At 41.9% G+C, this 14,304-nt stretch overlaps 1 protein-coding gene across 1 annotated transcript; it reads right to left on the bottom strand.

Annotated features, from left to right (window-relative positions):
• Window positions 1-15: 15 nt before the first annotated feature.
• LOC109511802 (E3 ubiquitin/ISG15 ligase TRIM25) lies at window positions 16-7,725 on the bottom strand. Its single transcript, XM_019863135.1, has 4 exons — window positions 7,042-7,725; window positions 6,069-6,208; window positions 2,791-2,958; window positions 16-2,066 (listed from the first exon to the last, which is right to left on the bottom strand). The coding sequence occupies exons 1-4, from the start codon at window positions 7,522-7,524 to the stop codon at window positions 1,358-1,360; spliced, it is 1,500 nt and encodes a 499-aa protein (XP_019718694.1). The 5' UTR covers window positions 7,525-7,725; the 3' UTR covers window positions 16-1,357.
• Between the last annotated feature and the right edge of the window lie 6,579 nt (window positions 7,726-14,304).

Raw genomic sequence — 14,304 nt, forward strand, 5'->3', positions numbered from 1 at the left:
TCGGGTTGCCAGATGCTCGTGTCATCCCCCTTTGCAAGTTCATAGACCGTACAAGACAATAAATGAGGGGTTGAGATTTTACATTTTAAACAGTTAGTGCGTGTAATAGTTTATCGAAATATGAATCTGTATAATGTTTTATATCGTTAAAAAAACATACATACACATATAGTCGTTTACACTTACATGGCAGCCTGAGCTTTTAAAACTCAAGATCCTCTTATTAGAGTCGTACAACAGTGAAAATTCCAAAGCAAACTTTCAAGACTCATTTAATTCCATTAAAAACTGCGTGTAACGTGTTTTTTTAGTAAAATACATGTATACAGTATTCTATTGTAATTAGTGATAACACCGAAGACATAAATATCATTACCATTTATTTGTATATAAAAATGACAAATCACGTTCACACTTAAATGTAAAAGAAAATAAACATATTACTGATTTCCTATAAGAGAGCAATCAACAATACACATGTATGAAAAAGAAAAAAAAATACAGTGACAGTCAATGACATTAATCAATACAGTTACTCACGATACCGAATAATGTCTTGGTAAACAAACTACTATTGGATCAGACTGCTCAATTATAGTGATGCTCTTATGTTACTTTGGTAAATTCATCAATCTTGTATTTTCTTTACTGTTGTGACACATAACAGTAGCTGCACTACAGTATTCATCCATCCATCCATCCATTTTCTACACGCTTATCCTGGAAAGGTTTGCGAGAGAGTGCTGGAGCCTGTCCCAGCTGATTTCGGGCAAAAGGTGGACTACATCCTGAACTGGATGCTAGTCAGGCACATACGTATAGATAAAAAAACAACCATTCACACCTACATTCAAGTCAGGCGAGTGTACCACTACACCATCAGTGACACACTACGGTATTTACAGTATGAATATTTTTGCAATATGAATATTGAATCAAACTAGTGAATATAAATTGCAAACAAAGATTGTTTAGCTATGCCAGGTATGAGTAATTGGTGGCCCCTTGATTAACCACCCCCCCTCCAAAAAAAAAAAAAAATTGGGGAAGGAGGGGAGGGGGGAGGGGATTAACAAACCCAAAGCATTTCAATAATGCTGACAAACATTCAATATACTTTTTCCACGGAAAACGGGTGGAAATGGTGGTGGGCGAAGCACATATTTTGCCCATATTTAAATTAGAATTTTTGTCATAAATTTGTGGTTTTATGTGCCCCCAACCCCCAGTAGCCCTGGTGAAAAATTGTGTCCCTCTTCTACATATAAGTTTTCCATCCCTGATTTTGGCACTATTTTAATAAATTGACACTCAGATTCATTCTGTTCAGAGGCTTATGAAACACAAGCAGATGTGCTCACAAGCCACACTGGAGTGTGATCCAAGAGCCTGGCGTGTTGGACTGGATACTGAACGCTGGGTAAACTGTATCTTTAAAAGCAACCTTGAAAGTGTAGAGATGCTCCCTTTGGCCTTTAATGTTATGGAACATCAATGTGCCTCCCTCATAGTCCAGCGCCACCTCAATCTTCAAGGGCTGCTGCTTCATTTCGCGCAAGACTACGTTTGACGAAGACTTGCACACTGTCAGTTTGCCGTTTTTCCACTGGAGCCGCCAGGACACCGAGTTGTGACCCAGTCGGCTGTGGTCGCCGCGCCGCGGGATGGTCTTGTAACACACCCCCAGTGACCACATGCTCTCGGGGCCCACCTCCACCACCCAAACATGCTCGCCACTGGAAAAGCCCTGGTTGCACATGACCTGCGGGGCACTGGTAAAGCGCTCCTTGTGCTCGACGTGCGGCTGCCTGGTGTCGCTGTACTTGGCCGTGCGCAGATCGTTGCTCAGTTGCAAGTTGGGGTGGGCCGTGCACGAGTTGAAGGTGAGCTCGAGAGGATTGAAGAGGATGCAAAGGAACTCGGCAAGACGGCTGATTTCGGCTCGGAAGGCCTCGCTCCTGAGGCCTTCCTGCATTTGCTTGGTGTTGAGTGGAGCCTTCGTCGGGATGTTGCAGGAAATTGAGACCGTGGCAGCCTTCCTTACCTTCTCTTCGATCAGTACAAACCTAGAAAGAATGGGTGGAAAATTGCTTACTAGAGCTCCCTTGTTTCATCATAAACGCTCTCAAGGACCAGCCAACCAACATCCATCCATCAATCCATTTTCCGATCCGCTTATCCTCATAAGGGTCGCGGGGGGTGATGGAGCCTATCCCAGCCGTCTTCGGCAGTCGGCGGGGGACACCTTGAACCGGTTGCCAGCCAATCACAGGGCATACAGAGACGAACAACCACCCGCGCTCACACTCACACTTAGGGACAATTTCGAGTGCTCAATCAGCCTGCCAGGCATGTTTTTTTTGGAATGTGGGAGGAAAACCAGACTACCCGGAGAAAACCCACATAGGTCCAGGGAGAACATGCAAACTCCACACAGGGAGGCTGGAGCTGAAATTGAACCATCTGCACTGTAAGGTCGATGCACTACCAACCAACATTTTTCAGAAAATGAACTGTATGTTGAATTAAGATTTCGACCGATGATATGATTTCACAATCTGTTCATTTTGTATATCTTCCTGATGCTGTCCATGGTCTCAGGGAACTGCGGACTCCATGTCAAACGTAAGCTACAACCATGGCTGATTGCCAGTCAATCATAGGGCTCAGACAGCTGTACAGAACATTCTCACTGTCATTTAGCAGAAACTGAATCCACGTTATCTATGGCAAAGCAAATGTAGTAATTTAATCTCATTAAAAATAAATAAATAAAAAGCGTTAATATACCGGTTTATGAAGCTGCATGAGTCAGTCATGTTGAGGGCTTCAGTTGCACTTTGCTGGGCATCCATGAGCAGTTTCTGTTGCTCCTCCAGCGCGCCCACGCCTGCATGCCAGCTGTTTCGACGCTGGCTTTGCTCCTCGTCCAGCAGCTGCTGCAATCTCTCACGGTACCTGAACACACCACCCAAATGAAGCGAAACTGATCGAGTGCCAGCCAGGGAACACGTTGACAGAATGTTGTGCTTGCGTCCTAAATTTACAGGTTTGTTTCCAAATCAGCCAAGTTGTTAATAATGGAGGTGCCTTAGTTAATTTGCGAGTCGGTTCGGTAAAAAGCTCCACTGGCCCTTTTGTTGGGCTGGCCCCTGGGCCAACGAAGAACACACCTCAAACTATTTCAGTCCTGGGATCCCTTACACGGGAGAATGTTTTCTAAGGAACTTCTCAAAATTCAAACGTCAATTACACACAATGTCAATGTGTACCCCTAAATTCCATAGGAATGAAAGAAGTTACCTATTTTGCCCCCACCCCCCTCAAAAAGTCAAAATGCCACAGTCAGGAATTCACATTTGTCGATATAAAATAAATCTTATGAGATTTAACCCTTTCATGCACCCTGTAACCTGATAACATGATAAACTGTCCACTTTAGTAACTGCTGTTCCTGAAAGGGTTAGATTGTATTTTTACAAAATCCAGTCTTAATCTACCACCAAAGTCATTGTTTAACAGCAGAGGAAAATTCAATTTTAGTGAATGAATACATTTTACAAACATAGCATTATTATCTTGTTGGACGGTCTATGCATCTCAAATAAATATGAACCTAAAAACAAAAACCTGATAAAAGATCAAAACATATCTTTCACATTTTTGTTGTGAAATTGCGAGTACTGTATTTTCCGCACCATCAGGTATTTCGGAGTATGAGGTACACCTTCAATGATTGGCCTATTTTAAAACATTTTTCATCGATAGGGCAAACTGCATTACAAGGCGCATAGAATAGAAGCTACAAAATTGGCTGCGGTTGCATCATGCATCCACGAGATGGAGCCACGCTAAAGGGAATACAATACAATACAGCTTTATTTATAGACATCTTTCACAACCGCCGCAGCTGTAACACAGTGTTTTCCAGAACATTTAAAATCCTACATTCAAGAAATCAGAATATTGATCCGTATAGAAGGCGCATCGGATTATAAGGCGCACTGTCGACTTTTGAGAATATTGAAGGCGTTTCGGTGTGCCTTATAGTGCGGAAAATTTGGTGCATGTAGAACCTTGCTTCACTGCCTCCTCAAAGTTATACCGCTTCAGCTAAGCCTGCCTCAGTAAGGGTAGATTACTCTGGCTCCTTGTTGGCTCCTTAATTTGCATACTGTAAATAATGATTGGGTGATGACTGCATGGGGAGAGAGTCGCACATTGCATAGGGGGCAAAGAGTTTAGGGAAGCTTGTGCTGATTTGATTTGAGGTGACAAGGCATTTGAGGGAGTTTGCGCCTCATATCCCTGCATATCCTGTAGCAGGCCCTGGGTCGGTTTTCCAATCACTAATCAAACTGTCAACATCTCCCCATCCCAAATGACAAATGAAACATTTTCATTTATTCCAGTGTTGTAAGTTCGACCTCGGAGGCGAACTTTCCCTCTGCTGAGACCAGTTATGGAATTACTGTATTGTTTCTTTCCTTTTGATTCAGTCATAGACATTTCTACAGCTCTGACAGGTGTCATCATGGGAAAAAAAACATTACCTCAGTGAAAAAAAATGCAGACAAACAACGTATGATTCCAATGACTGCCTGGTGCATTAACAGGCATGGATTTTTATCTGCTACCGTCACTCCCTAATCTTGCTCTTCAAGTTTGAAGACACAAAGGGAAAATCTGCATGTGATATCTGTGTGAAAATAATTGTTCGGATTAAAACATGTCAGGTTTGAAATGGCACAGTGGTCAAATAACAGATCCAACCCAAGCCCCAAAAGGGTTGTCGTCCTATTTTTCTGATGCATTATTTGGATTATTCCAAAGCAAGGAACCCATATTTGGTAACTTAAATTTCTAGATGTAATAAAAACACTGGCCAACTGCAAATTTTCATCAGCTTTATATGGCTTTATATGTGCATAAGTGTATTTTCGACACTGTTTTCTAAAATGTCCGTATAGCACATCTCATTTAAATGTCTGTCTATCAGATTTTGGAGACACTGTATTTTCAGTTTTTGTTTTTAGGTTAGCGTTAGACCAATAAAAGCATGCATTATACTGATTTTATCAACCATCCATTCATTATCTGAACCACTTATCCTCACATGGGTCATAGGGTTGCTGGACCTTATCCCGGCTGACTTGGAGGCCATACCCTGAACTCATTGGCAGCCAATTGCAGGGGACAAAGAGAAAAACAACCATTCACACTCACACCCAGGGAAAATTTAAAGTGTTCAATTAACCTACCTTGCATGCTTTTGGAACATGGGAGGAAACCGGAATACCCAGAGAAAACCCACGCAAGCACAAGGAGAACATACGAACTCCACACAGGAAGGCCGCAGCCCAGATTTGAACCCTCACCTGCTGTACTGTGAGGCTGATGTGCTAATCAGTCAGCCACCATGCCGCCCATGGATTTTACCACAATGTAATTTACAACTTTTGGAACCTAACCCTTACTTGATAAATATTTGTAGATATATGACCATATTTCTCATTATTATTATTATTATTATTATTGTTATTATTATTATTGTTATTATTTGCATTTATTATTTGTAGTATTCTACAAAAAGCTGATGTGCGATGGAAAATATATCTAAAAATGATTAGCCTACTTGCATGGTTGATTAAAACAAAAAAAAAAAAAAAGATTCACAATGTTTTGCAATGCCCTACAAATGTGGCCCGTATGGGCTAAATGTCAACCTCAGTGTTGTAAAAGATCTGAAACTTTGAAAAACAGGTTGTCCACCTTGTCTACCTGTATGCACTTGACCCAGATCACAAATCAGTAAGTAGGCCATTTCCATTCATTTGACAAAGTCACAACCTTTCACAAAATGAATTCTGGCGATTTGTTATCAGTTCTAGTCAAGCGTGATCCGCATTTTTTCCCTGTCCCGTTGGGCAGGCTTTCCAAAACTCCTAAATTTTAAACGCATAGAATTATATTACAAAATACCAACGCATCAATGCAATACAGAAAATGTTCTTTTATTTACTAAGTGTGGTTTATCTTTTTTCTTTTTTTCTTTTTTGTCTGCTTACCCTTCTACCAGCCTTGCCATGACTTCCACCGTTGTGACAGCCTTTTTCACCAATTTGTCTCCAACAGCTTCCGAAAGACCCTGCTGCTCCTTCACTTTCTCGACCAGGAAGTCAGTCATCTTTAGCCTGTTGGAAACCACCTGCACATGCACGTTTAGGAACACAAATGAACCTATGATTAAATGGTGTCACTAATCCCTCATACAATCATTTCATTACATACTGATAGCATGACTGTCCGAGAAAAGTACCAGCGAGGAGTAAAATTTACTAGTGACACTGCAGTTTTTCCAAATGTCCAAATCCCCTCTAACTTCAGAAATTTCGATTTACGAATTAAGGTTAATTTGTCCCTCTCCACATACTGTAGTGCGAGTGCTGCAGCATATCATTGTAATTACTAAATAATGACATTGTTATAACAACGGTAAATGTTTTAATTGCTCAATTAGTTTGTAATGCTCTATTCGCAGTGTATGTTAACTTGAGGGACTATTTATTAATTTGACTGATTTTTAGTCAAACACAGTGGATATACAGAGCAAATGAGACAAGCCACAAATTCACTTTCACAGCTATAGGTAATTAAGATTCTTTGGTGAGCCGAACGTGCATGTTTTTGGTATGAGTGGCCGGAGACTATTATGCCACCCGTCTGTCTGTCATTTGTTATTCATTCATTTCAACAAATGGTTTTTAGATGACCTTTAAATGGTGATAATATAAACTGCCTCTTAAATTAATTTTTGGGAGATTATTTTAAAACATCTTTACATGTCAAATTTACCTTTCATGTGCAGCTCAATGATGATGAACCAAACAATTAAAATTTAATGATGAAGTGTTCTCATAGGCAATCATAACAAAATAAATAAACATTGATTGTGACTTTGAGTGAGGAAAGCAGTCTGGATTACTGACCTAATTAGTCGGGAATGTAACAACGTGATAAACATGAACCCAAGAGCCCTACCTTGCTGCGGACCTCGAGGGCATGTCTCATCTCCCCCTCTGCAACGCTGAAGGTGAGAAGGTCATGGTTATGGTGTAGGCCCTCCACGAAACACTTGGAACACAGCAAGGCCATATCGGTGGAGCAAAAGTACACCAGGGGACAATGGTGGATGTCACACTCCTTCCCCGTCTGTGACTCCGCGACCACAGGATACTCGTAGAGCTCGTCCGCCTTCGGCTGGTTCTCCACTTTAGTGTCCAACGTTGATGTGGATGCTATGTAGCCATTGATGATGCTACTTAGTTTGAAGTTCTTCTGCAGGGATTGAACACCCTGAAACTCCAGGCGACATTCCGGACATTGCAGGGTCTTATCGGCGTTGTCGATGGTCTGCATGATGCAAACCTGGCAGTAGTTGTGGCCGCAGGGGAGAACCACGGGGTCCAAGTAGAGCTGAAGGCAGATCGGACAACTGAGCTCCTCTCGCATGGAAAAACTCATGATGCAAGGAGTGGGACCGGGTCTGTTACTAATAATTGCTCATATATCCGCGGTTGCTGTTTTCGGTCTTTTCAAAAGCCACTGGGACTCTCGCGATCAGCAGCGGGCTGAGATACAGGTAAGGCTGCAAGTGAGTCCAACAAGAAAATGAGAAAGTCAGTAGCTCTTGTTTTCATTTGATAGGGCAGCGCATGCACATGCGCACCAAGAAAAACAACATTCCTTTCTCGTGCTCCAGGAAATCCAAATGCACTATGAGGGTTGTTTGTGGTAAAAATATGAGAAAAAAAACGGATCTAGGCTCCTTTGACACAAATTGTACTCTTTCTGGCTCCTCTGAAACAGCTCAGAGGTGCTACATACATCACACAAGCAAATGAATTTTGCTGATTGTTCTGCTGGGATGAGTTTTTCCTCTTGGATTGTTGTTGATCAGGAAAGTTATTCTCCTCAAAAATGTCATATTAGATGAATGCTTTTGTAGTTCAACACTGGCAAATGTTGACGCGTTGCTCGGAATTGGGTGCACAGTAAATGCGGGAACCTGCTTTAGTACACACATTTGAATCACACGGACCAGATGACTCATGTTGAGGGTAAACATGGTACGGAGAAACCCTTGGTGTTTTCACAATGAAAGCCTGTCAGCAGTCACTGTCAGATCAGGTGACAGCGGAAAATGTTACTCATAAAAATAGGGAACAGTTAGCGTCATATGACGTTGTTAAAATAACTACTAGGTCAAGGACATGATATTGACAAGGGTCCCAACAGTTAGACAAGGCAATCGTGTCTTTCTGACCTGTCTGATGCAATCGCACTTGTTACACACGACAAGATGGCGCCCGAGTAGGCAGCCTTCTGCAAGTGCTCTTCAAGAGCCTTGCTGTTTTGTTCTTTTTTGTTGTTTTTGTCTTTTGTTTTGTCACATTTTGTTTGTTGTTTCATCGTGTGGACCTGATATGGACTGTTTTCAGCGTTTTTTGGCCACAACATTCGTCAAAGGAGAAGTATCTGTGCTTGGTGGTTGCGCCTTCTCGGCAGCACGCCTGTACCAGCACGGATTTTGATTGGGAGGAATGTCGGCGCCATTGACTGTCGGTGCTGGACAGACCTGGGGCGCTTGTGTTTTTTGCGCCTGTAATGGGCAGCATTTTTCACAACCCCGTTTTGTTCAGTGGAGATGTCGGCGCTGTTGCTGAAAGCAGTCGGCGCTGTTGGACAGTCGGCGTTGGTGCAGCTGGATGGATGGCTGGAGAGAGGAGCGTTGGCGCAGAGCGCCGATGCGTATTTGGAACCGAGAGTCGCCGCTTGGAATTGAAATGGATTTCCATGGGACAGGAGAAGTGAACCAATCTCTTTTTTCGTCAATGGATGCTACAGCTTGTTGACTTTGAAACTTAGCTTGTAGCCAACGTGTGCACATTTTGAGCATGACGTCTCTGATCCACTGGTGAAAGGACACTTTGATTCTCTCCTCTTTCATCTCAAACTGCTTCAAACAACAAAGCGTGTCCCGGAAAAGTGGTTAGGACTGCACGACTGTCCGTGTTTTATGTTATGTGTTGTGTTTATTATTTTACTTTATGTTAACTGTTTTGTTAAGCGCTTTGTTACAGCTGCCGCTGTTGTGAAAGCGCTATATAAATCAGCATGTATTGTATTGTATTGTATTGTATTGTATTGTATTGTATTGTATTGTTAGGGCAGGTTCAGTTAATATGAACTCTGATTGATTGCTCTGATTGTTTGTTTTGGTCAAAGTGTGAAAGCAGTCTTTTTTTTTTTTTTTTTTACCCTGATGCACACCAAACAAGTTGACACGGACCGTTTGAGGAGGTGGTCTCTGGTGCGATATGTTTCACGGAAGACTTACACAACCCAAAGACATGGCCTCGTGCTAAAAAAACAGCAAACACTGTCAAGAAATTCGGAAAACCAACTGACAATACAGATCGACAGATGCATCAGAACTGCGATGTACAATAATCAGTGAAGAAGGGTCGGATTGAACTTGGCCAAATCAGGTCTGAACAAGGTCTGAACATGGCCACGTATCTTCACATCCATCCATTGCTCCAGTTTCGATATCGCGTTTGTCCTCATGAGCGTCACGGGTGATCTGGAGTTCGTACTATCAGTTGCCTTTGGGCAAGACACAGTGCGCACCTTGGTTTGATCAACTGTCAATCAGAAGATTAACAAAAAGAGTCATTGATGAACCGAACACACATGGTTGGTAAACAATTCATATTCCTACATGAATCTATCTAAAAAGTAAGAACTGTAATGGGAGCATTAAAAACAACATTATAGTTCCCTCATAGAGTTCGAATCTTACTGTGTGAAATTATTGCAATCACATTTTAATCCAAAACCAAAAATAAACCTGGAATCCCATGCACTTAACCACTCAAAAAATAAGTACCGCAAATGTGAGCAACATTTTATGCTCCAAGGCAGGATTATTATTATTTTTAATGGACAGATGTGTATATCTGGTAACAGAATTTAAAATTAGTTGCTTTAATCTTGACATAATATGATCTCCTTTATTTGAAGAATTCAAGATGAAAGACTTGAAATGAAATCACATTGAGAAAGAGATTAATAAGAAAAGAATAAAAACAAATGGCTACATTGACGCTAATTAGACTTTGCTCATGTAAATGTTCAGTGGGCTCAATTGAAGAAGGGAGTGGGCCATATGAAGGCCAGTGGGCTATACAGTACTCTTCCACACCTAGGCTCCTACTTTGTATTAAATAAAAATGAAACGTGAAAAAAACAGCAGACTGGCAAGTGTTACATAAGACACAAACGCACAGTTGAGGTAAGCATCTTGGTCACAGACAAGACAAGTGATAATGCAGAATGTTGACGTTCAAGTTTTGAATTCCGGTTTATCACATGATCAAATCGATCTTACGCAAGAAAAAAAAAAAAACCTTTGGATCCTTGGATCTGCATATTGTTGAACCAGTCTTGACCTGAAATGACAAAACTTCAGAAAACAATTAGCCAATCAAGCATAGAATGAAATTGAGTAGAATCAAAGCTAACGTTTCCACACTCAAATAAGTGCATTTCATAATTAAGAAAATGAAAAAAAAACTAACAAAAAAACTTGAACTTGATTTGCAGAATTTGCTAAAATCGTATTTTCCTCACTACAAGGGGCTTCGGAGTATAAGGCAAACCTTCAATGACTGGCCTATTTTAAAACAATTTTCATATATAGGGAACACTGCATTATAAGGTGCATAGAATAGAAGCTCCACTAACGGCTGCGGTTGTGCTAAGCATCCACTAGATGGAGCTACGCTAACGGGAATACAATACAATAAGATGTAATACAATACAATACAGCTTTATTTAGATCACTTTTTTGACCAAAGATCTACTTTTCGATCAACCAACCTCCCGTGATCGACCCGTTACTGCTCACGCATGCATACGCTCATACTTACACACGTAGTTACACACGCATGCCATAATGAGCAACAGCCATAACGGCCTCTAAAATGAATGAAACTGAAAAATAAAGTAGACACAAGAGTTTATGAGTTTGTGTAAATAAAATCACTGCAAACATTCGTTGACACCTGACGTGGAGGGATGGGACGCACTTTTGCAGCGTGTTAACTATCGTAGCTCACTTGTACCATTTGCTTCTCTCGGCCCTCCAGGTTCCCATTTTTTGCCAGTACCCTCGGTGAATTGTTCACGAAACTAACTCTGAATGAGAATAATAATAACAATAAAAGATAGAGCGCAACAGCTCTGCCCGCAAGCTGCAATTGCAGACTGCTGACCGCTAACAACTTTTGGTGATGCAGATCATGGGCCACCGTAGGTTAAAGGTCGATCGCGATCGACGTATTGGGCACCCCTGATTTAGATCGAGCTTTCACAACCGCTGCAGCTGTAACAAAGCGCTTTGCAGAACATTTAAAATACTACATCCAAGAAATCAGAATATTGATCCATATAGAACGTGCATCGGATTATAAGGCGCACTGTTGGCTTTTGAGAAAAATGAATGCGGAAAATACGGTACACCTTAAACCTAGCTTCACTGCTTCCTCAAAATTTTGTGTCAAGGCATTTCCCGATGCATTGTGCTTATATAATGGCGTGTTTCATAACACTTGTAGAATTTGATTCCGATTAGTCAAGCAGCCTTCTTTTTTCTCTTTGGATGGTTATTTGTTCTTTTTTTTTTTACCACACAGATGGCGATCGTGATGAGTCAGCGGATGAAGAGATTATATCAGAGTGGTGCCAGGCCAAGATTGTTTGCCTAGTAGAACCTGGGAGGGCAGGGTGAATCCAGCAAGCAACTTCAACATGATATGAATCTGAACTTGAATTCGGGCTTCACTTCCCCTGAATTTCAAAATTGTGAGCCGTTGACCTGAATGAGTTCATTCATACCTGACTACACTCTTCTTGAGCTAAGCGCATCATTGTCCAAAATATGACAACCAGAAGGCATCAATAGAGCACTGATATGTCCATTACTTACTGCCCTCTGGAATTTGAGGCGCTAATTCAAGCCTTTAGAGATATGTAAAGATATTACATAAAAATATTCATTTCACGTTGAACACATATTGATGTATTTCTTTGTATTTTCAATTTGTAGACCAAAATGTATTGCTTCAACGTACTTCCTTGACACTAACGGCTACGGTCGAATTAGCTAGGGCTTTGTCACCATCTTGTAAGATCTTTGAGTGTTATAGTAAGAGTACACGCACACACACACACACACACACACACACACACACACAAAACTTCAGTTGGTTATTTGTGGGTTTGTGACTAGCGAGCTGCAAATAGGTGGGGTTTCTCTAATTGTTTCCATGCATGTGCCGACCATTTCCGCTGGATGGCACATAGGAGGTGCATCAATCAGTCACAATGATTTGAAATTCAGTTGTAAATTTTACAAGGAGAAAAGTGCAGTAAAGTTAAAACAGGCCAACTATGTGCTCTTAGTTGTCGACAGCAGCATTTTAGACCGGTGAGACAAAGCTTAATTCGGCTTGCAGAAGAAGTCTTTTTGGTTTGTGATGAAAGGTGTACGCTGTGCCTATGACAAGGCACAGTTTGTTTACACACAAGGCTATGCAGAATCTCGAAGTTAGCTTTAAAATGTGAGGTCCGGTATTGGCAACTAATATATGACAACATAAAAACAACAGCGCAGTACATAAATCTAAAAGCAGGTAAACCTACACAGGCAGGAAAAAAAAAATCATTCAAAGTGGAGGTCACGTTTTGATTAGCGCGTCGACCTCATAGCGCTGAGATGCAGGGTTCAATCCCGGCTCCGGCCTCCCTGTGTGGAGTTTGCATGTTCTTCCTGGGCCTTTGTGGGTTTTCTCCGGGTACTCCAGTTTCCTCCCACATTCCAAAAACATGCATGGCAGGCTGATTGAACACTCTAAATTGTCACTAGGTGTGCGTATGAGCGTGGATGGTTGTTCGTCTCTGTGTGTCCTACGATTGGCTGGCAACTGGTTCAAGGTGTCCCTCGCCTACTGCCCGAAGACAGCTGGGATAGGCTCCAGCATGCCCCACGACCGCGGTTCAGAAAATGGATGGATGGATGGATGGATGGATGGATGGATGGATATTCTATGACCATAGCCATCCATTCTAACCCAGGTGATTGTAATTGGATTGAACCGCACAATCCCTCAATTGTGAGGCGGATGCGCTATCCGCCTCCATGCAAACTAACCAACAACCGATCATACAAAATTCTAAGTGTACATATTTTTTTTTACTCTTGGTCAGTTTCTTCTATTAATGAATATTTGACAAATACACTCTTTTGTACTTTTATGACTATATTTCATATTCGACATATTAGATTTAGATTCAAGACAATTCCTTCCAAAAAAAAAACTATTTGCGTGCCGTCTGTGGTCTGACAAAAGCGGCTTCTTCTCTTGTGGTGGACTCGCGCCATTTTGGGCTTGACTCACACTGAGGAGGGATCTTCGATAGGAGTTTTTCCATTTAGTCACGAGAAGCGTGCGCATCCAAAAGCAAAGTGTTTTCATTGTGGGGAACAAGCTTTCCTGGTGATGATGTGCGAAAAATCAAATCGAACTTTTCTCTTGTGGAGGTGTGTTCGGCGGGTTGCGTACGCCCGTCACCCAGAGTTTTGGACAGCAAAGTTCATGTTGGACGGGTTTCGCAGGCTGGTCCTCGATGAAAGCAACATAAGGTCTTTCTTTTCTTAAGTGTCTGATTGGACCTCGGTGGTGCGGTGCGGGGCGAACGCCAACTCCTTCCTCCCTCTAGGCCTATGATTAGAAACGAGAGCCAACTAGAATAAAACACACCATTGTGTTTGCCTTGTTACTTCTACCAGCACGCTCAAGACTTATTGAATACCGTTACTCCATCCCCCTGGAATGTTACATGTTTAAAAACATCATAGAACGGGTATACTTGATAGAAAAATAGAATGACCTATCCGGTGTTGTAGCAGGGGAGGGGGGCAAGCGGCAGCGAGCAAGTATGTGGGGGGTGCGGGGGGGGTGATGGTGTGACGACGACATGTTTAGGAGGAAATCTGGAACCAATATACTTGGGGAAGCTTCCATGGCGAGGAGCAAACGTCATTGAGGTTTGATTTGGTTGGCTGTACGCGACACCTTGTTCCTTTGATCACCGTGCCCCATAGTTTAGGGTTCCTGATGTTCTGCGCGTAAAAAAAAAAAAAAAAAAAAAAGATTTCCACCCAAATCAGTAATTCAA

The sequence above is a fragment of the Hippocampus comes genome, unplaced genomic scaffold (genome assembly GCF_001891065.2).
Source record: "Hippocampus comes isolate QL1 unplaced genomic scaffold, H_comes_QL1_v1.1 scaffold1, whole genome shotgun sequence".
Taxonomy (NCBI): domain Eukaryota; kingdom Metazoa; phylum Chordata; class Actinopteri; order Syngnathiformes; family Syngnathidae; genus Hippocampus; species Hippocampus comes.